The 24823-nt window shown below is 36.2% G+C and overlaps 1 protein-coding gene across 1 annotated transcript in view; it reads left to right on the top strand.

Annotated features, from left to right (window-relative positions):
- nbas (NBAS subunit of NRZ tethering complex) overlaps positions 1 to 24823 on the top strand; it is a 418366-nt gene that overhangs the window by 246503 nt on the left and 147040 nt on the right. Inside the window, exons 43-44 of the mRNA XM_039748931.1 lie at positions 11927 to 12177; positions 19771 to 20105. Coding sequence (XP_039604865.1) covers positions 11927 to 12177; positions 19771 to 20105 — 586 coding nt within the window. The remainder of the gene's footprint in view (positions 1 to 11926; positions 12178 to 19770; positions 20106 to 24823) is intronic.

Raw genomic sequence — 24823 nt, 5'->3', positions numbered from 1 at the left:
GCACGTCTGGTGTGCTGAATGAGAGACAACTTCCTGTTATGTACGTAACAGTACAAGCAGGCTTGCTATTGAGAATGAATGGGGGTGACGAGGGGTGATTCACCATTCGCCCACCACACAGGCACCCCCACTTGCATACAGTATGCTGCCTGCAGCATGTGCCCAACGAGAACGAACAGGGTGCGGCCAAATGCAGGTAGTGAATTGCCCCCCACCTCCCCATTCACCCTCAATGGCCTCCGTTCAGCCACAACTGGATCACCACTTGCAGCTTCACCAGTTTCCCACCGAGAACAAACTGGGCAGTCAGGAGCAGTAGCTGTGGCGGTGTGGTGGAGGCAGCGAACCGCCCCATCAAGCTTTTGTCCTGCACACAAGTGGTAGCAGTGGTCTCGGCGACTAAGGACCCCGGGTCACCACTTGCCGCGCATCCAGCCACCCACTGAGAATGAATGGGGTACGGCTCCCGCTGCCCAAGGGACACTACACTGCACAAGCAGCGAAATCACCTCCTCCAGCCACCGTTTGCATTGTCCCCAGGTCGAAGATGACAGAGCGGCAGTTACTGAGGAGCCTGCGTAGCATCCCCAAGACAGCGGAAGTAGCAGCTGCGGCCCTGTTCGTAAAGATGTATGTCGGATGTCCATAACTTGGGAACTACCTGTATATATAAAATGCAGTGACATACAGTCAAATCCATTCATACTAAAATTTGTTTGGTTTACTGCAAGACAAGTTTATATAGTTTAGCTTTATAATTGCATTTTATACGATCCATCTTTGGATTAGACAGCAAGGAAAAAATCAAATATGTAATAATTAGAACTGAGTTGCAGTTATTTAAAATCTGTATAATGTTCATTAAAACATATTTTATATTGATTTTGAAGTCTTGTAGTGTACCCAATCATCTTGGCATAATTTAAGTTCCACATTAACAAGTAATTTTGTGTAAACAGAACCAAGGAAAGTTCCTTCACTTATGATCTCATATATACTATATTTAGGTCAAATTCCATTATGGCAAATACCAAAGTAACAACATTTTCAGAATAATGAATAGTTTTTGTGACCCCAGACAAACGTTTATTCAACATCATGTTCAACAGATTATGTTTTAAGAACATGTAAATTTTAGTTTAACAAATGTCGACCAAAAATGGCCATCGAAGATTATAATGTTGCAAAACATACTTAATGCCACGCCTACACTTTTTGTCAAGTCTTGGCAACAAGCTGTCTCTTTCTTGTTAGACCAAAAGAAAGTGACAGTCTGTTGTGAAATTGCCGGACTTTGGTAACTTTCATTCGCAGGGTGTTTCAATAGAAACTGTCCATGGAGCTTTGTTTAGTCCTCCCCTTTAGAATGTTTCTGAAATGAATTAGGCAAGTGTCATGAAATAGCACCGCTGCATGAACAGTTTCTTTTCAAGTAAAGTCGAGCGTTAGGCAAGTGTCATGAAATAGCGCCGCTGCATGATGAGTTTCTTTTCAATAAAGTCGAGCGTTAGGCAAGTGTCATTAAATAGCGCGGCTGCATGATGAGGTTCTTTTCAATAAAATCAAGTGTTAGGCAAGTGTCATTAAATAGATGGCTCGTATTTCGAATTTTGGCTCGTAACTCAAGATAAAAAGTCGACATAGTGACGGCTTGTATCTCAAAAAGCTCATACATTGGGGCATTCGTATCTCAAGGTACCACTGTATTTCGTTAAAAAAAAAGTTACATGAACTGTTTACCAAAGCAGCTACGAAGCTGTCCTTGCACCACTGCTGTTAGAGCTGGCAAATTTCCTGCGACCCCAATCACAATAGTATATGTGTTTTTTTCATATACATGATAAAGATTCTGTATGTGTGTTTATTTTTAAATGCAAATACAAAGTAAAACTTTTTGCTTTAGAATGAACCTTAATACTTGCATTTGTGCTTTAACTCTACTTCAGCAAGCAAGCCAACATTATTGTCTCATCTTCTTAAAAAATTGTACTAGCTAAATTTCCAATTAAATATGAAGAATGGTAATATAAAGATAAGAGATTATAACAAATATTATTACAATGTGCTGTTTAAAGTGCTTTTCTTTACTACCATTCATAAAAAACAGAAAAAGAAATATGCATTCTATCACATGGCAATCTCTTTAAATACTTAATGTTTTCAATATGTGAATCACAAATTGCATTGTAATGCTGCATAATATGATATGACTGTTCTAATTTAACCTATCATACTGACTCTTGCTTCACTGTTAAGTAATAGATTCAATGATCTCTGATTTAAGGTTATAAAAACTTGTTTATAAGTCTTGTCATTGTCCCAAAAAAAAAATCTGTTGCCCTTTTGATTTTTGAAGCATGCCGTAGGCAATATTATTTCTGCTTCATGCTTTCTCTTTCATCTTGTCTTTCTATTAAAAGAAAGGTGTTGAAGTTTTCTGCAGTCACATTATATATCACAAAGCTTTGTTTTCAGTGTTAAGAATATATGTTGTGTCTTCAACATTATGAAACAAATCATCACCAGAAAACATTTATTATTTCATGCTGCTATTGAAATCTAATAATTTATTGGCAAAAAAATTATAAAATATTTCCCATTTATTTGAAATGCATCAAAATTCAGGATACATGGAAAGCTTTGAATATTTATCACATTGCAATAATGTTGTTTATCTTGGCTGAGGAGACATTCAATTAGGGAAAAGTGCAGATGTAGTCAGGTTTGCAGTTATAAAGTCAAGGTTGACATAAATTATGTAAATGCAGCCAGAAAAAATAACACTGTGAAATCTATATTCTCAAGTTCTGATTTACTGAAGCATGGAATTCTGTTCCTTATACAGCAAGTCTAGTGAGGATGTAATTTCAAACCATGTATATCTTTTAGTAGGAGATACTTAAACACACACACCTTTTTAAGGTGTTATTAAGGCCGAAACTCTGTTGACTGAATAAATATAATACTCTTAAAAATTGAAAAAGTATGTGTACGGTGGCATTTAACCTAAAATATTTTATTATATGCTTTTAGAGGCTGTAATGCCTGTAATTGTTTAATTATTTTGTTTCAATAATTTAGAGCAGTATATCTTGCATTCTAGTTGCCGCTCAGTTGTTTTTTATGACTCGCACAAAAATGTAGCCGCAGTTAGTTACCTGTCATTGCCCAGATCTCCAGAAAAGTCTTTTTGCATCCACTTTCTATAATCCACATACTGCTTGCATCACTAGATGATCAACCTCAACCATTTGCATTCATGGAGGAATTATTTATATTGGAACAGCTTCTGTTTAGCTACCAGTGGCTTCTCTATATTAGAAACAAGCTGGGCACTGCTTCCTTACCCTAGTACACATTTCCCAGTGGAAGATGATGTTCTGGAAAAATTAAGTAAATTGTAAAATCATTTCAGTAGTTTAATTTATCATTAAAATGCTTATTAGCAAGATCAACTTAGTTTCATAGTATTTTTTTCCATTTTTCTATAAAAATATTTCTTTTGGAGTTTGAGAAATTTCATTTCTTCCTGTGTCCACTAGCCTCTTTCCAAGTTCCTTGGGCAAGCCTTTCGACCCCACAGTACTGCAACATACCTCTGCACATTTCTCCATGTGCATCCCTAAACTTCTCATTTACTGTTTGGGAGTTGAAGGATAGAGCCCTATTAAGTGACCATTGTTTGAATTTTCTGTGACATGGCTTCAAGGCTGCATGAACTTATACATCTTGCCGCATTGGAATAGTGGTCATCAGCATTATTATGAATCACATTGATTATTTAAGCACAATATGATTTAGCACTTTGCCAATTGAACAGAACATGGAAATTAAACATTTGGGACCACATTATATTCTATCCCATCGGATTGTAGTTTACAAATTGCATTGAGTGTTGACTGTTATGTGGTATCCATGCAGTAGGCTATGTGCCAATTGATTATTCATTTGTGTTTCTGTTTTGAGTGTTGAGTATCTGATGTTTGTTGAAATATATTTTAATTCCATCTGTTAGTGACTGTACTATATGACAAAATGAAATGTTCATAATTTCATGTTCATGATTTTTTTTATGACACTACTTGACTAACATTTTATTATCACTGCTAGCCTAAGACACTGAGAAACACATTCTCTCTCCCTTGCTCCCTCAGATGAGGTTTACTAGAACCTTCTGTTTCAATGGCCGGCGTCCAAAAGCACTGTGCTCTTACATGCCTCCAAACATCTTTTCTTCATCTTGTCCATTGCCTTCACAATTGCTTTGTTGGCCTCTCTCTTACACCACAAACTTGGGGCGAGAGGCAATACCATCTGGACTCACTTCCTCTGACTTTGTCTGAGTCTTGCTGATGGCCTCATACCCAATCCAGTGGATTTAATCAGTGGAGCAGATCTTGCAAATATTGTAAGTACTGCTCATGCTTGCAGTGTCACTCTTCACTTTTGCTCACCCTTAAGCACACACTCTGCTTAACTCATTTTATGGAAGGCTTCTAAAGAAGACTCTGCACCTTTTTGAAGTCTGCAGTCACTAAGTTACACCATAATTTTTATGGTAAAAACCCAATTGTTAGCTACAGAGTGGAAATGGTTTAACACTAGAATTACCAGAGCCTACGAAAAAACTTGTAATTCCGTCCCACCTTAAACTGCTTCTTAAATCCCTTCACACCTCTCCGCCAGCGTCCTTTGTCTTCTAAATGTGCTGATAAAGAAAAGCTTGGAGCAGCCGGCTATTCCATCCCCCCACCAATTTAGAACGTGCACGAACTTCAGCTTGATTGAGTATCTGGGAGTGAAGTGGAGTTTTAGAGTGGAAATAATAGATCGTTATTTGGAACACACGCATTTCATGTCTGTTCCGTTTCTACAGTAATCTGTGTCAACACATTGTTAAAACAGAAAAGTTTTTTATATTCTATTAGTAGATGACAAAATGTAGGCATAAACTATACCTGTATAGTGTATGAAGCCTGAAGTCCAAATAGCAAAGAAACATTTTCACAAGAATAACACAATTGCGCTTTTGTTCAAAAATATAACTGCAGAAACAAAAAGCCGCCTTAACATGCGACATTGACAGCAGTTTATTGTAATTACCTCCGTGGTTCAATAGAATTAGCCCCTGCTTGGGAATCAAGAGGTCACGAGTTTGATCCTGCGCCCCTCTGTTTTGAGAAGTAAACTGCTCTTAGTCTTACTGTTTTAGAATAAAAGCATACATTTGATTTCAGTCTGTAACAGACGGTGCAATTTATGATCCTTGTAAAGGTTAGCTTTTTTTTTTTTTTTTTTTCACTTTTCATTCTCTCAGTCGCGTTCAGAATCAATCCATACAACCCCATCTGACACGGCTGTTTTCACTAAAGACGCACTATAGCTCTGCAGTGTACCACGATGCATACTAACGCCCCAGTCCCCGCATGTTGCTGTATGCTGTTTCTTTTGTACTCCAGGACATGCAGAGGAAAGAATGGTAAAGAGCAGTAACTTCGGCGCTATATGCAATCATCAGACACTCCCCGTCTGCCTGTGTCGTTCAAACACAGGAACATATATTGGTGTAAAAGTATAACAAAAGTGCACTTTTATTCAAGTGCACTTTTTCCATCGCCTTTTCCTGTAAGAAGCAATGTACACACTTCTCTCTATGCTGTGGTTTCTATTACACACCTGAAAGAAAGAGACAATACATGTGAAAATATCCAGCATACAGCAACATGCGGGGACTGGCAGGAACACTCAATAAAACTGAATAAAAGAAAATCAAGTGACGGTGAGATCGAAGAAGGCAGCTTCAGCGTCTGTGTGTCAGAACCCTTTTTTGGTGCGTTAGTATGCATCGTGGTACAACGCAGAGCTATAGCGCGTCTGTATTCTGTTTCTTTTGTACTCCAGGGCATGCAGAGGAGAGAATGGCAAAGAGCAGTAAGTTCGGCGCTATATGCAATCATCAGACACTCCCCATCTGCCCGTTGTTTTGTTATACTTTTACACCAACTTATGCTCCTGTGTTTGAGCATGCTCAGAAAATACACGTGTAATGCCACGAAAAGTGCACGCAGACACTTCATTTCGCAAACAAAACAAGTGCACTTTTATTCAAAACTACCTGTATAACCGAAGAAAAAAGAAAGCAAGTTACAGTAGGCGATTGATACGACAGCTTGCATGGTGCAATGCTAAGAAGTGCTGATTTTCATTCCGTGCTATATAAAATAATCACATTCAAATATTAACAGTTCCCACACACCCAAGGACCGTCCTTCCTACATTTACGACATTTATATGTTCCTGTGTTTGAACGACACGGGCAGATGGGGAGTGTCTGATGATTGCATATAGCGCCGAAGTTACTGCTCTTTACCATTCTTTCCTCTGCATGTCCCGGAGTACAAAAGAAACAGCATACAGCAACATGCGGGGAATGGCAGGAACACTCAATAAAATTGAATAAAAAGAAAAGCAAGTGACGGTGAAATATGAAGAAGGCAGCTTCGCCAGCGTTTGTCTGTCAGAACCCGGGGTGGGTGGGGGGAGGGCGTTAGTATGCATCGTGGTACACTGCAGAGCTATAGCGCGTCTTTAGTGAAAACAGCCGTGTCAGATGGGGTTGTATGGATTGATTCTGAAAGCGACTGAGAGAATGAAAAGTGAATAAAAAAAAAAGCTAACCTTTACAAGGATCATAAATTGCACCGTCTGTTACAGACTGAAATCAAATGTATGCTTTTATTCTAAAACAGTAAGACTAAGAGCAGTTTACTTCTCAAAACGGAGGGGCGCAGGATCGAACTCGTGACCTCTTGATTCCCAAGTGGGAAGTGATTCTATTGAACCACAGAGGCAGTTACAATAAACTGCTGTCAATGTCGCATGTTAAGGCGGCTTTTTGTTTCTGCAGTTATATTTTTGAATAAAAGCGCAATTGTGTTATTCTTGTGAAAATGTTTCTTTGCTATTTGGACTTCAGGCTTCATACATTATATAGTTTATGCCTACATTTTGTCATCTACTACTAGAATATAAAAAACGTTTCTGTTTTAACAATGTGTTGACACAGATTACTGTAGAAACGGAACAGACATGAAATGCGTGTGTTCCAAACAACGATCTATTATTTCCACTTTAAAACTCCACTTCACTCCCAGATACTCAATCAAGTCATGAGCTGGGAGAAGTTCGTGCAGGTTCTAAATTGGTGGGGGGATGGAATAGCCGGCTGCTCCAAGCTTCTCTTTATCAGCACATTTAGAAAACAAAGGGCGCTGGTGGAGAGGTGTTAAGGGATTTAAGAAGCGATTTAAGGTGGGACGGAATTACGAGTTTTTTCGTAGGCTCTGGTAATTCTAGTGTTAATCAGTTGTCTAAGGTTGTTAGTATAGCCTCATCTGCTATTACCTTTAGTGTTTCATTTAGTATTAAATTTACAATGTCTTGAAAGATAAGGTATTTTTTCAATTTAAATAAACAGAAAATTTACATTTAAGCAAACAGTTCACTGCAAATAGTCTATAAATATCAAATATCAAAAAAATAAAAGCTCAAAGTTGTTTAACTGCTAATAAAAATGAATCATAACATAAGTATATAAGATAGTACATAAGATATTTTAAAAACCTAACTTGTGTGGTGGCAGTTCCATCCCATGTAAATCCAAATATTTATTTTACACTCGGATGTGGACCTTTCTTGATTGACAGCGTTCCTAGCCATACTGAACATTCATTCAAAAATATGGTGGTGCAAATGCATGTATACATTTTACTGCTTATATGTGCTATTATGTCAGTTCAGATGAGGTTTGGAATACTATTCGGTTTAAATAAGCACTGCGAGACTTCCTTTTGGGAGAAAAGGTACCTACCAGAGCAGATGCAGCAATTCTGCGTTTTTAATTTTTATTTAGTTTAAGCAATATACATCTTCACCGTAACTCGTTTCAGTCATTCTTACCTATGGTTAATAATGGGACATCATCTTTTTTTCCCCAGAGCACTTCTGCCAAAAATCTGTAACTGCAACCAAGAACAGAAATTGTCCAGGCATCACTTGGTAGAACGTCATCCACTAAAATAGATTTTTTTTTTGTTACTTTAGAATGCTTGTATGGTACAGGCGCAACTTCATTCATCCTGATTGATACATCCAGGTAGTGTCAGTGACATTTATGGGTTGCTTAGTGTCTTTATGCACCTGTTCATTTTAATTAACATTTGAATCTGTACTATATGATTACACTGTACCAATACAGAGTGTTTTGGTTTATTGTTTAAATTAATCCAAAAAAAGAAAATAATTAGTTTCAGTCTTTGAATTATAATTATTACTGTTTTAAGTAATATGTCAGTGATGCTATGTATTATGAATTTTTAATAATAATGTGGACAAATTCAGTTGAGAATTGACTACTGCTCGATATAAAAACTGACCTGATTGTCATCTAGAAGTGTGAATACGCTATTATCCAATGTGAATTAAATTAAAAGGTGTTCAGTCATTATCTTTATTATTTTGGTCTATGCAAATAAAAAAAATTACCTTCATGTTGTTACCATTCTGTTCACAAATGAAAACTTGCAGGTCATCTTTTAGTGAATTCTGAGAGATAAATGACTGTGTTTAGCAGCCAGACAAGCAGCCAAAGGATTGCATCATTTTAATATTTCTGTTTTTTTTTTTTTTAGGTCTCCTTTATAATCTTGTATTGTCTATACAAAACAAATGAAATTTGCCTCTGAACTAGTTATGTAAATCCTAAACATTTCAGGCTCAAGAATTTAGTTCAATAATATTTATACGTGCATTTCTCCCACAGAGAAGTGACATCACTGTAATACTAATAGCACAGAATGAATACTGCACAGACAATAACTACAACATCATACATTAAATGCCACATGAGCAAAGCTTGATATCACCAGGAAGTGTTCTTCTAGCAGTGGTTAGAAACAGTCCCTGCCCACATGAGCATAAAAGTTCTCCTATTAACTTATGCTGTAAAGGAGCTTCTTCCAGATGTCACAGGTTCAAACTGGGACAGATAATAGTGTAATTCTTGTGTGTAGCCTTCAAGTAAAATTATATTTAAATGCAGAGTCCTGTGTGGTTTAGTCTGGATACCTACAGCAGTAGAGGAAAACTTAGTGAGAGAATATGTTATTGTTGAAGTCTGCAATTTGTAAAAGAGCCTCTTCAAAGTCAAACCTCCATCTATCCTTTAACCAGTTTTTAATAGTTGGGAATTATGGGCTGCCAGAGCCAGTAGTATTGGTCACTCGTCACAAGTAACATACGAAGGGGTGTCCCATTGCATCACTGGGCACACTGCCAAACACACTCTGACTCTCTGTTATGAAACCAGGTTTACTCTCTCCAGTTGACCTAACATGAAGGATTTTGGAATGTGGAGGAAAACAGAGTAATATTTAAACATAGAGAATATGCAAACTTCACATGTTTGTTTGCAGTGGTACAGAAATGAAATCAAGGAGCATAATTGAACTTGTGAATATATGAATGTTTATAGATTTGGAGGTCTTTTTTGGTGTAAACATAATTGTTTTTGGATTTGTTTTTTTAAACCTTTACTTAATTTACAAATTTGCATATTTTTTAGTTTGTATATCTTGTGAACATTCTCAGTACGGGCTTTGATATTCATTTGCAAAATTTGTTATTGGAAAAAATAAATAAAAGTTTTAAGTTTATTCTTGTTTGAAAAACTGTGCCTCCCACCAGTGGAGGTGATTACAATGTAACATTTTATGTAACAGTGTAATACTCAGAAGGCAAGCCTTCTATATACAGTATTTAAATGTAGCATTATAAAATCCAATGGGCTTAATGAGTTTAATGGCCTCTCTTGCTTTTTACAGAAGCTGCCCTTCTTTTTCAGCCTTACTTATCTGTTTTTATTCTGTACATGATTACAATCCTTTATAATTTAGCTACTCATTATGGTTTAGGTAACCCACTTAGAAATTTCTTTCATACCTCTTTATTGCTGTTTTACTTTATAAGAGATTTATAATTATGTATTCACTTCTTTGGCAGCCTTCCCTGATTTTGGTAGCTTGTCTTTGTTTTATTTATTTGGAAGATCAGATTAAAGTCTTTTTTGGGCATTTATTGTGCCTCTTGTTTTGCTTTTCTTTCTTCTTCATTAAATGTGTAAAATATCATAGGTAGTATCGTTATTCTAGGATTATATATTTCGTTTGCAGAACTTGTGTTGCAGAACTTCTGATACCTGGATTTAATCCCGATGAAAGGATGATTTTGTTCCAAAGTTTATTGAACTATCTTGAGTTATAGAACAACTTTAGATAATCACATATAAGTTGTAATATTTAAGACATTTAACACAATCATTGCTTAGACAACCTATGAACAAGAAAAGCTATAATTGTATAGTGTGCTTTAGACTTTGTTTAGATGCAGTAGGTTGTAGCAAGATATTTTTCTTTTCTTACACAATCTCTGAAAGTGTATCTGTTCTGATTAATGATTCAGACTTGTATTAAAGTAAAAAATAAGAAGTACAATGAAAAAGTAAACATGTTTTATATTAGAAAACAGTAAATATTTAGTTTTTGGATGAGATTTAAACCATTTATTTTCATTTTTTATTTCTAGCTGTTTGCTATCCATACAAATGCTAAAACTAGGTTATAGTGGATGTTATGAGCCTGTGGAATACATTTCTTTTCCAAAACAAAATAAAAAGCCATTTGACAAGTATGCAACATTATAAATAGGTAACACACCTACAGAAAATAAACTGTAGTTTCACAAGTAAGAATAATGAAAATGAAAGTATTAAAAGTTCTTCAAGTGCTCATTCTGTTTTAACAGACAAGCAGAACTTACTTTTCAAGCAGAATAGGCAAAGACATACTGTGTGCCCTTTGGGTTTATTGCACCTAGAGTGCAGTTGAAGATTTTAACATTATTGTTTGCCTTATATGAGTGCCCGATAGATGCTTTCAAGGAGAAAAATTAATACTATAGATGTTTTCATTGTAAAAAACAAATGTAACTAGTACTACCAGGCTGATAAACCTGAACCTTTAAATGTTTCACAGGTACAGGAAATTACATTAAATGGTAGAGCAATAGTGGTCCCATATGAAATACATATTATTGATATATATTATTGGTTATTAATCTGATACCTAAGTGCATTAACTGCAGCTTGGTGCACTTAAAACTGCACCCCTCCTTCACCAATCCAACAACAATCATTTAACTCATCCTGATCTAGCAACCTGTCTTTAGAGTTGTTTCTAAATTTTCTCTCTTTTGAACCTCCTGCCATAATGTTATTCTGTCTCATTTAATACAAGAATTGTGATGCTTAAGTAAACTGAAAATGAAGCTTTGTTCATAATGCTGCAATTATTTGTTGTGTTGGAATATAGAAGTACATTTTCTATTTTATAACTAACCTGAAATACATAATAAAGTGTAGGAAATGACAATATTCTTACACAGGAGCACAATTTTGAACATTTGGAAGTAATTTTTTGGAGAATTTTTACATGTTCAAAAGGATTTCTGTACATGTTGATCATTATAAAACGAGGTATTATTTAAGAACAAGTCCTTTTATTAGCATAAGCAGTGTAAGAAAAATAAATTGAAAATTATAAATCCTAGCATCAAGATGGGCAGAAAAATTAAGTAATCTTGTGTTACCAGATTTCTGCTTTTTCTCAAATGTTATGAAAAAAAGCATCTAAAACAGCAATATTTAAAGCAATACACATGCAAGACCTGAGTCAAGTATTTGAACAATACATACTGTGACCCTGGTTGTAATAAGATTAGTAGATACTTTGTTTCAATTTATTTTTTAAATACCCCTTTTGCTTCATCATAATCTTAGAAGGTGCCCTGTTCTTTATTATTATTTTAACAGACTTTCCACAACTGAAATTGAAGACAGAATACAAGGACTGGGTCTCTTGCAAATTCTTAAGTCGAATCCTGAAAATTTTCATGATCACATGACAAAATATGTGTACCCCAGCATTGAAGGCACTGATCATCTTCGCCTGCTTTACTACTTTACTTTGTTAGAAAAATGTGATTGTTCAGATCTTGTAAAAAATCGCATCAAACCAGAAACTCATATACGGCTACTAAAAAAACTGAAGGCAGTTGCAACAGGTATGGCTATTTTGACTATTATCAGGTCTGTAATGTTAATCACCATACATGATTTAAGATTTATTTATTACATATTAACAGGCACAAACATGGCATCATTTTTAGTATTCACATTGTTATTATAGCTATAATGTTATACAAACAGTTAATAATATATGAACTGCACAATTAACAAAAATCAGAAATTACATTTTAAGCATTTGCAGTCAATTTGAAGTTTTATCAGATCAGAATTTGAGAGATCTGTGTTTAAAATGCTATTTTTGACATTTCTAATATTAATACATTTGTATCTGTGTGGCATACTAGACAACATGGATGTAATTGGTGTCATGGTTTCTGTTTTTTATTTTAACCAATACTGTTGGATGTGATATGATTTGAAACATTTCTGTTCACAGGATTTTGAATTATAATATACTTTTAACCTCTTTCATAGTTCTTTTATTTAATCACTCTGGCTGTGGAGGTTGTTTCTTTTCATAAAGTAGAGTAATTGGTCATTAAATGCTCCCATACTAACAAAAAATAGTTGAAAATCTTGAAAACTGGACAGAATATTTGGCTGTGTTTTAAGTGCATAGCTTTATAGGGACAATATTTGGACAGGTACAGAGTACAGTAAAATTTATACCAGCATTTAGTAATCAAGCCATAATTAAAGTATTCTCCGGCACCATCAACAACTACCTTATGCATGTTTAACATCAAATTGTATCATTTTTTTGCAGAGTATAGACTTTCTTACTCTAAGAAACATTTCTGCTTGGTGGAATATATAATGGAATCAATTTTAAATTCTAAGTTCCACTTTAAAATTATGATAACAGTATAAGAACTAGTTTATACTTCACGCTCAGAACACTTACGCGCACACATCATGGCTGCCACACGTTCCCAGCATTCATTTTACGCATCCTCTGAGCACATCCTCAGAAATGAACGCATGTGTAAGTTGCAATACCAGTAAAAAATCTGGGGTGCAGCATCTTCAAGTTGGAAAGTGATGTCAGAGTCTCTGTTTACTATCAACATGTGATAGAATGCCACTTTGCAGATCCTACAGGATCAATGTGCGTGCAGTGATGTTTCATGAGTGGATTGATGAGGTGAAGCAAAATGCTGACATAAAAATGCATTCATGATACTTTTATATTCAGGCGTATCATATTCTCCATCATAATGATGCAATACATTTTAAAGGTCTCACATACCATCTTCTGTGGTTTTATTTTTTTTTTGCACCTTCACAACAGCACCAGAATGTATGGCAGCATATTAGAGCCACAGAGAAAAAAATTATGTTCCATACAGGGATTGTTTCTGCCTCATGCCTGATGCATTATGGAATGTGTGCATTCCTGGATTGATAGATCATTAAACATTCATCCTTTTCAGATATATTGTGGCAAGAATGTATTGGATGTGTCAGGCAATTCACAACTTAGGGAAGCCAAACGTTTTCTCACTCTGACGTTTTCTCTCGTGCTGCCACCTGGTGAATTCTTCCAGATTTACGTAAAGTACCCACACAAGTATAAACAGTACTCCACTTGAGTAGCAGAAATGTCTGCAGGAGCATGTATTGCGTCACGTGAAGTATAAACCCAGTTAAAGACTTACTAAAGAATCTAATTGTCTGAAGCATGGATTTTTTTCCCTTGTTCATGGCTGCCTTAGCTATTCAAAAATGATATTTTATTTGACTAAATTTCCTTTACTTTTTACATTTATGTAACTGTGAAGACATTGTAGCCTCCATTCATGGGTCCAGCAAGACAGTGAATTATAAATGACTAATGTAAACACAGACATCTCTTAATTTATACCAAGCCATGATTTAAGCCAAGGTTGCCGTCTTTTTCTGCTTTTTTTGGCCTCCATAATTACTGTGCCATTTTATACAGTTCTGCATAACAGCATGGAGTTTCAGTAAAATCAGTGTAATAGCTCAGAACAAAAGAATCCTTTAAATACAAATGATGGGCTGTTCTACTTTTCTGATTCAGCCTCTTTATTTAACAATGTTTTAAAGGTAACAAGTACATTTACAAAGATTCATGAGTTTGTTATTGATTATTCCAGGCATCTTTAAATGCACACATCATGGGACACACCAGTCCATGGCTCACTCATTCTGATGCACAGCTATGTAAAGGCTGTTTTAACACTCTCATTGATGGTTATGATGGCCTTTCTTAGGCAATTTCTGATATCCAGTAGATTGTAGGCCTTTCAAAAGAAGTGAGCTACATAACTTTCTGTAACCTGCTTCAGTGGGACCTGAACACAAATTCTACATTCTTTGCCTTTTCTCTCTCATTGGTCTTCACCATCTAGTTTTCTCAAGGCATGTTCAGCTCAACCAAAACTATCTGCCCTCATAATTCAGGATACAATATCTGGCCCACGTATATCCATGGTGTTCCTAGGTCCACCTTAAGCTTCCAGTACAGCCTTTACCCTGCTCTAATGAAAATTGTCTTGCTGACAGGTGGTACTTGCTCCATGTAGTGCCACAGTCAGAGGATTTAGTGAGTACTTTCAATATCATTCTTAGTGTCCTTCATACAAGGTTTTCTAGAAGCTTAAAAGGAGCTACTGTATTGTTCCTCTTATTTGCCCCAACAACAGAGTTTTAATGGGCGAGGGAGCACATTATAGATGGATTGAAACAGGAGCTTATTGCAACAGACCCTGCTACCACATTTCTACTATTTTACTAACTTGTACTTCCTCCACCTCTTTTTGCACCACTTCTTACACCAGCTTGTGTCTATGTTTGCCTTGAATCCCATAACGAGGCAAAGAAATACTACAAAGGCCTGCTCTTCCAGATGCAACTGATACAACCAGTGGTTGTTTAGCTGCACTTGATTGTGCCACACTTCCTCCCAGTCCTCACTTCTGTGTCCATCGTTAGGTTGTTGAAGATATCTATAGGTCTCTCTTGCATGGGTAACCACAAACTCTTTGCTCAAGTTGGAGCTTTAACCTGTTCTTGTCCCTGTACAAAAATATTCCTCAAACATCTTGGGAGACTCAACCAACTACAGAGATAATTGTTGATCTTCTTAGTGATCTCAACATTGGAGATGTCAGAAATAGTATTCCAGGAGGGGCCAGAGGATCTCTAGTAGATGCAAACCTTGAACTTGTTTGGTACTCCGACTTATCTGTTGCTTTCAGCCAAAGGTCTACATTCTTACTGGTGTTCTAAATAGATATGTTGTCCTACAGAATGCGTGTGAAGGTTTTTCTCCAGGCTTTTGCCTAGATTTTTTGAGATGACATGAATAAGTATTCCTCCTAAAAAGAAACAGAAACTGTTTGTACCTCGGCACTAGCGTAGCTGCTACTACGTAGCGTAGCTGCTACTATCAAGCTATTCATGACAGCTCTGATGGCAGGCTGATGGATACTTGATCAAGAGTTCTCTAAACTCCAGTTCTTCTGACTTGACCAGCATGTTCATGGCCAAGGAAAAATGCATCCGGTGATAGCCATTTCCAATCAAAAGTTGTGAACCCATTGGTAACTCTCAGGCTAACACTATTAAATTAAAATAGTCTAGGATTTTACTTTTACATTTATTTTAATATTTGATTTTACCTGTGATGTAATACAGCACAACCAGGTTGAGACTATTCCCTCTTGCCTATCTGATCATTTTTGTACCAATCACTATATGTACAGTAGAGCCTGACACCTTGAGGATTGCTCTTTTCAGTAAGAATTCTCTAAGAAGTTTTAAGTCAATCGGTAGGACACAATATGAAAATATAGTACACCCTCAAAATTCGCGGGGGTTTCGTTTCTAGAGCACCCGCAAATTGTGAAAAACTGCAAATTATAGATGTGGTTAAAAAAATGCCTATTTTTATTGTTTAAACCCTAAATATGCCCCAAAAACACTTTAATTTATTTCAAACTCAGCTTAATACATTGCCTAAAAAAAGAATGTAAAGGTAAACCTGTATACTGTACAGTACTTTACTGATATGTCACCTGCAGTGCTAGAATGTAAAATACCGATGTTACCGCTATATGTACTGTAATTCATGCAAGCGCATTTTCATTGCCAGAAGCCTTAGAAGGTGCAGGGCATTTCGACGGCATCTTGGGGCTTTAGCCCTTAAACTGCCACATACTTGGGGGTTAATGCACCCCTGGACGCCAAATACTTTCTAGCTGCACTTTTTAAGTAAATGACACAATTCACAAAGAAAAAGTGAAAATGGAACACATTTTTTTCATGCAAAAAGTATCACAATTACTGTAACACTGATCATTTTATACACTGCCGATGAACTGTAAAAACTATTAAAAAAAAACTACTGGAACAATATGTACAAGGTGCAACTGACGCCATTGATGAAATTCAGTAAATCACTGAACCAGCTGCACTTGAACTGGCTGCATGCAAGCACACAGAGGCAGAGGCCAACATGATTAATGCAGGCTAGTCTAGTGCAGTGGCTCAATCCCAGAGACAGTGAGGCTGCAGGGGCCGGCAGTGGTCATAAGCTGGCTGCTCAACGAATGTACGGCACTGATTGATCAGCTCCGGCGTGCTGGTAAATGGCACTGGGAAACAACTATAGCCAGTTGCGGTAGTTTAAGTATTAAGAAGAACAAAACGGAAAACACGAGAACACTCAGCTGGAGATGTGTCACAATGCAGCAGTCAATCAGCTGCAAGGAGATATGAATAACGCTGTAGTGGTCCAGTGCCGCTAACATTCACATCGTCGAGAAGGCGGTAATTTATTTATTTTTATGGGAGAGATTCCAGGGACGCACCCAGCCTTGACCCGACCCTCACACAGTCACAAAGAGAGGCAAAAACAAAGCAAACTGGTAATCAAACAGCAAATACAGAATGTAATGAAAACAACGATGCCACCCCTGTTCCCCTTACGGTGATTATACATTAAATACAACAAAGCACAAACAAAACAATCAGTAAAATCCATGAAAAACGCCAACGGATGAAATGTAATGATGAAAATAGATATTCCAGAGATTTACGTGTTGAATGGGAATGTAAAGATAGTCCTACCGGTAGTTCCAGGAATGGTGAAGACAGGTGGACGGGTTCAGGAGCGCTCCTTTCTTCGCAGGATGGCAATGAATCCACTTACAGTCCTCATGTACACAGGTAGACAGCAGACAATCCAGACCCCAACCCCAAAATGATCCAGGACAAAGCGAATAAATACAGGTAAGCCAACAGAAGGCCGGCAGTGAGACCGGAACTTGAAACACAAATTACAAAAACTTTTTTTTTCTTTTGGTCACCAGCCCCCTTTTTAAAAGCTCCGCTGACATCCTTTGACCCCAACAGCCCCTGCACCCTCAGCAGAAGACCAATCAGAGCCACTGCCGGGACTGCTGGAAGTTGCAGTTTCAAATTCTAGTAGAGTAGAACGCTCTCAGATTGGCTGATTCACCATCCGAATCGCGTTTTCCTCTACGGTTGCTTCCTGTTATCTCTACAGTGCTGTATTGGCACGAAAAAAGCCATAGAAAATTGCTGAGGATCTTTGCAGTTTCTGCTAACAATTATTACTTAGGTTTTAAGGGAAATTCTGCAAACGACTGAGGCCACGAACCCTATGCGGGGGTCTACTGTATTCCCTCTCACACAGACAAGAGAAGTGGTTTTAAAATGTTCATTTTTAGTTTTTCTCCTTTTGTATCCAGACATACTCTGCAGTTCTTCACTGTTGACCAGTGTTCTCTCTTTCAGATCACTGCCACGACCAGTGCTATGTGATGCATTGTTAGATCCCCCAAGTATATAACATTGAGCCAAGTAATAGGCTAAAAATCTGTGGTTAAGTTTTAGATACATTTAAAAACAAAACACGCATGCAGAGGGAAATTGGAAATGTGTTGGTGTGTTCATGTCTTAAAGCTAGTGCTCTCAAAAATGTCAGTTCTTATGTCTTGTAACCTTTGCTAACTGCCTGATCATTCCCCCAAACACATACACCCCAAGGTGAAATAAGAACAAAGCACTTTATTATTAAAGAAAAAAAGTATTTAATTTTTAATACTGATATAACTGCTTGATAAGGCACTATATTAATATCAACAGGTCAGGAAGCTGTGATACAACAGGAACATGAATATGCTCAGGGATCTAGTAGCATTCCAGAAGTCACTTTTGCACTCAAGATCTCTGATTTGTTGCTGTTTTATGGTAGAAGCACCCAAATATGCAAAAACTGTCTTACTAAAAGACAATGGCAAATAACTTCTACAATTCTGTTTTTCAGTTTGTTAATATAATACCACCTTTTTTCACAATGCATATTTTGTTGCCTTTGCAAAATTCAGTTTTACACAAAGTACTCACTGTAGCTGGCTGTTCATTTAACACACATTGCCTAAAGTAATGAGGCGTAATATTATTATTTTGCTACAATTGGAATCTGGAAAAGAACAGCTTATGTTAGTTTCGTAAATCAGTCCTTGACTACCTTCACTTGCCCGCTGCACTCAGCTGGCTTCTTATGATAAAGTTGAGTCCAGTATACTCTCTCATCTACCAGCTGTGGTTTTTTTTCCCTCTTCCACCTAGGCATAGAACTAACTATAGCCTATGATTTGTTTGCTTTACTTTAATTACTTTACTTTTATTTTGAATTATTACCTTATATTTTCCCTGGTAATTACTTTTTTCTACAGATTTGTAAATTTGTCTAAATTATGCTAATAAAGAGAAAATGCCAAAGAATGTTGCAAAGATCATTCATTTTTTTTTATTTGTGAGCTACTTTGAGTAAAGACTCATGGTCATTTACATCACTTTGTACTCACTGTGAGCCCCATTTTTGTGTGCTGCTGTTTTTTTATTTTTTTCTCTCTAAGAAAATCAAACAGTATAAACATGCTGTATATGCTCTTGGTCTATATTTTTGGGTAAAGCAAATGCACTTGAACAGCAGGAATGCTCTAGGAAAGAACACATGTACTTGACTCAAATCTTGTCATAAGTCCTCTTTTCAGCTCTCCTGGGCGGCTGTGGCACCATGGATTCCCACAGGGCATGCCAGCACTTGGAATTTGGTATGGCCCTGTTGGATTCCATGAGGGCTGCCAGGGGGAGCTGCAGAGCCATATGATGGATTTCCACCACACCTGGGAGTGATTCCAGGTAATCCTCATTAACCACCTGGAGCACTCCCAGATACTGAATAAAAGAAGAAGCCTCGCTCCTGTCTGAGAGGCAGAGTTTGGAGGAGGAAGACGAAACTTGCTGGGAGAGGATTGGGGGTTGCAGAGAAGGAAGAAGTAGTAAACGATGACGACGAAGAAGAAGAAAGAAGGGACTGAGCATTGTGTGGTTGTCTCTATTGAGGTGGGGAGCAAGGGAATATACACACACACCACACCAATTGTGCTTGAAAAATCCTTGTTTTATTTAAAACTATTTTATTATTCATCTTATTCATCAAAGTTATTGTTTTAAGTATTGACTATTTAATTCTTAATGTTTTTGTTTATTTTAGGTTTGCTTGTTTGTTTTTTGTTTTTGGAAACTTAACATTCACTAGAACTAAAATTGTGTTTTTTTAATATTAGGTCTTAATTACAGAAAACTAACAGATGAAGACTGTGATCCTTTAGAAGCCCTGGCTCCAGTGCTCACTAGCCAAAACACCTTATCTATTTCAAAACTGGCCCCTAAGATCCCATGGAAACATGGAAAAATGTTGTATCCAAGCAGTGTTTATGCTGTTTGGCTTCGCAAGATGTTTTGGAAAGGAGATCCAGTAATCCTGAAAAAGACACCTCAGTCAATGACTGATTATATTTATGCTTATGACACCTGTGCTAAATATTTTGACAAAATTTCTCCTGCTGATATTATTTTTGTTATGGACAATATCTGCTTCTCACCACAGGCTGTCAGCTTGGTAAGTGGAAATTCTAGATAAAGGGTGTCTGGATTGTTCATAATATTAACAGACAAATGTGAAGCAATCTTATCATTGTTTATATTACATTTTATTTTCTTTAATATGCTGAAATTAATTTAATGTTAAGACAGTGAAACTAGAAATATCCCAACTGTTGGATTCAGATATATTTTGTATATTCTTTTAATGTATATGAAGTGTTTTATGAAGGAGGTTTTTGATGTCCTCATTAAGGGCAGAAGGGACATGGATTGCACTGTTGTACCTAATAAATACAAAGCTTTCCTCAGTAATCTTATTCTTAAAATGTTTGTATTAAGTTCAACCTTGCCTTCTTAATTATTTTTTCAAATTTTCCATCTATTCTAAATATAGTTACTTATCTAGAAGAATATTGCTTTTTTGGGAGCTTGTTTTTATGCCTGGTGCTTCTAATTTGTTTCTGATTGGTAGGGCCTGAAAGCTAAGGCCCTTATAAGCATCCCATTTTTTGAATGATTGATTGATGAACTGTCATGGTGTGAGACTGGTGAGTGAACGTTTAGCCAAACATCAACAGATATGGGTGTCTTGGTTAGTTAGTGTTAGTGTTTTGCACGCTTGTTGGACCACTGTAACATCTTCATCTTGAAATGGTTAACTAAATTTGTGAGTGCTAACGCTGTGCTTTCGTGGTTGTGCTGTTGGTGTTGCAAGGTATGTTGACAAAACTTAATTGTATGTATCTGTTTTGATGCTGATGTTCAGATTTCATTTTATCCTCACAGGAACTGGTAGTCTACTCCATAAGTAATACAAAGACATAATATCTCTTCTTTAGTCCCTCACATGAGATTTACTGGTTGATAGAAAAAATTTGATTGTTGAGTGGCACTGGTGTTTGACTGAGAGGTGATAAATAGATATATTGCTGTAATAAATAATTAAAAGTTGTGAAGAAAGGAATACGTGCAAAATTTTAATCAAATTACAATAAATGGATACCTACAAAAATGCATATACTGTATTTAAAATAGGTAAAAACATGCATATATTCAAAATGGGTCCAAATAGGGACACCCACAAAAAAAATGAAATATTTTGAGTTTGACTCATTGTTACAGAAATATTTAATATACAATACCCCAACTTTCAAAACTGTTAACCATGTCCTAAATTAACTTGAATAATTTGTAATGTGTATTTATTTTCTAACTTCCTTAAATTAAGTATGAGACCACACCGCTCACCACTCATACTTGCTTTGTTGTATATTAGATATCTGGAATTTTTGCAGTTGGTGGTAGCATACATTTAACACATAATAACAAGTATTAGAAATGTATGATATATTTGCACTAATTATAACATGACGTTTAACAGACAACGACAGAAAAATTAAAGCAATGGTTAGAGTAATGGAAAACCAAGTGTTTGTTAGTGCTGTAGGTTTCTATTTTTGTTTTCTAGCACAGTAGCTAGATGAAATATGCACTCATACTTTTAGATGCATACTACTTGCAAAGTGATAAGTAGTTTACTGGCAGCTTTGTGTTATTTTTTCACTGAGGTTTAGATTTATATGTGAAAACATTGTGGAAACTAATACTCTTTTACTTTCATTAAATTAACCTGTTCTTTTCCTCTTCTTCATCCATCTCCTTTCATTCCATTGTCTCATAAAGCTCTGTCAACAAGTTTTTGCAGTGACGGGGAGTCTCATACATTGTTATTTTTCAGTTTCACAAATGGGAAACCTCCCTGGGGGGATCTTTACTTGCCCAAGTATTAATTAGGAGAGCCCTAAAAATAGCAGAGTACATCAGCAGAAATTCATAGTCAGTATTCAGTGACCATATTTTAATTTTGTATGTTAAAGCAATAATGTGAGGTGTACATTATTTGAGAGGTCTAGATTTATTAATTTGTAATAATGGGGATAACACTTGAGGGGAGGTGCTGTAATTGATTTATTAGGAATCTTAGGAACTGTTTTAGCTCACAAGAGCTGTTATGTGTTGTTGTCCAGCTTCTTTCACCATAGAATACATAGAAACTCGTGTTCTGCATGAAAACATTAATTTTTCTCAGCCATTGCTACAAACTACATGTATTAAGTAACATATAAAAAAACATAATTTTTGAGTGGAGTATTCCTTTAATGTCTCTTCTTCAGAAATCACTGGACATCAGGGCAATTGCTAAAGACAGGAAGCTAGCAAATGTCCTCTTTTTATAAAAAGGTAAAATAATAATAATACATTTTATTTATATAGCACCTTAAGGATGATGGTTAGATAGATAGATACCTTATTAATCCCAAGGGGAAATTCACATAATCCAGCAGCAGCATACTGATACAAAAAAACCAATATTAAATTAAAGAGTAATAAAAATTCAGGTAAAAACAGACAATAACTTTGAATAGTGTTAACGTTTACCCCCCACCCGGGTGGAATTGAAGAGTTGCGTAGTGTGGGGGAGGAACAATTGTGGGATGATCCTAGTAACTTAACACCATTAAGCTTAAAGTTTATGAAGTTTTAATTAATGAAGGGAATTATTAAAGAAATGATTGAGCAACACATCTCAAGGTGGGGTATATTATTGTATAGTCAACACAGTTTTAGATTGTACAGATCATGTTTTACCAATATATTTAATTTCTACCAAAAGTATTCACTTAGAGGGGCATATGCAAACAAATCTTTATATTCAGAAAGCTTTTAATAAGGTAATGCATGAGAGTGATCAAAAAAACAAGAAGTGGGAGTTTACTGCTCATTGTGCAGATGTTGTAAAATTGTCTCAGATACAGAAATCGAGGAGTTATGGCCGGAGGAACTGATTCTAAATTAAGGAATGTTAAAATTATGACCTTTACAGATCAGTGTTGCTGCTATTTTTAATTTACATGAATAATCTAGATAAAATTGTAACTAGCGAGCTTTTTAAATTGCCATATGGCACTAAACCAGGTGGTTTGTTGAATGCGTTAAAGTCAGCAGAATCGTTAAAGTTAGAACGGAGCAGAATTCAAAATTGGAAAGATGAACTCTAATGTAAATATTTTTAAACTATTAGATCTTTTGAGAAAGAATGAGGGAATGCAGTAGACCCATCACTGTACACAAGCAAAATTGCACACAATGTATAGAAAAAATTAAGTATGTTAATATGATGTTATGTTATATAGAAGAACATGTCAAACACAAATCAAGGGATGATATTCTGAAGCTATACAGTGCACAAGTGAAGCATTATCTGAAAACTTATGTACAGTTTGTGTCTCACTATTATGAAAAAGATATGACAAAACTAAAGAAAATCCAAAGAAGAGGAAATACAGTGATTCTTGGATTCAGGGATATGAGCTATGTGGAAACACTGAAAGAGATGGCTTTAATCTGTTGAGACAAATAGATGTTAAGGTTAATGTTTACAATTAGGAAGGTAATTGGGCTCCAGCTATTCAGCATGTAGGTACTAATGGATGTTGCTTTAGGTCAAATTTCATAAAAATGTCAGAAGTATATTTTTCATTCACAGGATCATATGTATACTACATTACCAGGTAGGTACAGTATGTTGGTAGATAGTAGTATTTGAATGATGTTTTTTAAAAGTACTTTTGTCAGTGCTTAATGGCATGTTTCTTCATCAGATCTGATACCAAGTTTATACTTCATCTTTATTTGGTTTAATCTTATTTGTTCATTAATTTATAATGAACAACAAATGAAAATCATTTACAGTCATATGAAAATGTTTTGGAACCCCTCTCAGCCTGCATAATAATTTACTCTACTTTCAACAAAAAAGATAACAATGGTATGTCTTTCATTTCCTAGGAACATCTGAGTACTGGGGTGTTTTTCCGAGCAAAGATTTTTAGTGAAGCATTATTTAGTTGTATGAAATTAAATCAAATGTGAAAAACTGGCTGTGCATAAATTTGGGTCCCTTTGTAAGTTTGCTGATTTGAATGTATGTAACTACTCAATACTGATTACTTGCAACACCAAATTGGTGGGATTAGCTTGTTAAGCCTTGAACTTCATAGATAGGTGTGTCCAATCATGAGAAAAGATATTTAAGGTGGTCAATTGCAAGTTGTGCTTCCCTTTGACTCTACTCTGAAGAGTGGCAGCATGGGATCCTCAAAGCAACTCTCAAAAGATCTGAAAACAAAGATTGTTCAGTATCATGGTTTAGGAGAAGGCTACAAAAAGCTATTTCAGAGGTTTAAACTGTCAGTTTCAACTGTAAGGAATGTAATCAGGAAATGAAAGGCCACAGGCACAGTTGCTGTTAAACCCAGGTCTGGCAGGCCAAGAAAAATACAGGAGCAGCATATGCGCAGGATTGTGAGAATGGTTACAGACAACCCACAGATCACCTCCAAAGACCTGCAAGAACATTTTGCTGCAGATGGTGTATCTGTACATTGTTCTACAATTCAGCGCAATTGGCACAAAGGACATCTGTACAGCATGGTGATGGGAAAGAAGCCCTTTCTGCACTTACGCCACAAACAGAGTCGCTTGTTGTATGCAAATGCTCATTTAGACAAGCCAGATTCGTTTTGGAACAAAGTGATTTGGACTGATGAGACAAAAATTGAGTTATTTGGTCATAACAAAAAGCACTGTGACAAAAATTGAGTTATTTGGTCATAACAAAAAGCACTGTGCATGGCGGAAAAAGAACACCGCATTCCAAGAAAAACATCTGCT

Source organism: Polypterus senegalus, chromosome 3 (assembly GCF_016835505.1).
Source record: "Polypterus senegalus isolate Bchr_013 chromosome 3, ASM1683550v1, whole genome shotgun sequence".
NCBI lineage: Eukaryota > Metazoa > Chordata > Cladistia > Polypteriformes > Polypteridae > Polypterus > Polypterus senegalus.
The sequence above is the reverse complement of the archived record's forward strand: the minus strand, read 5'-3'. Positions and strand labels throughout refer to the sequence as shown.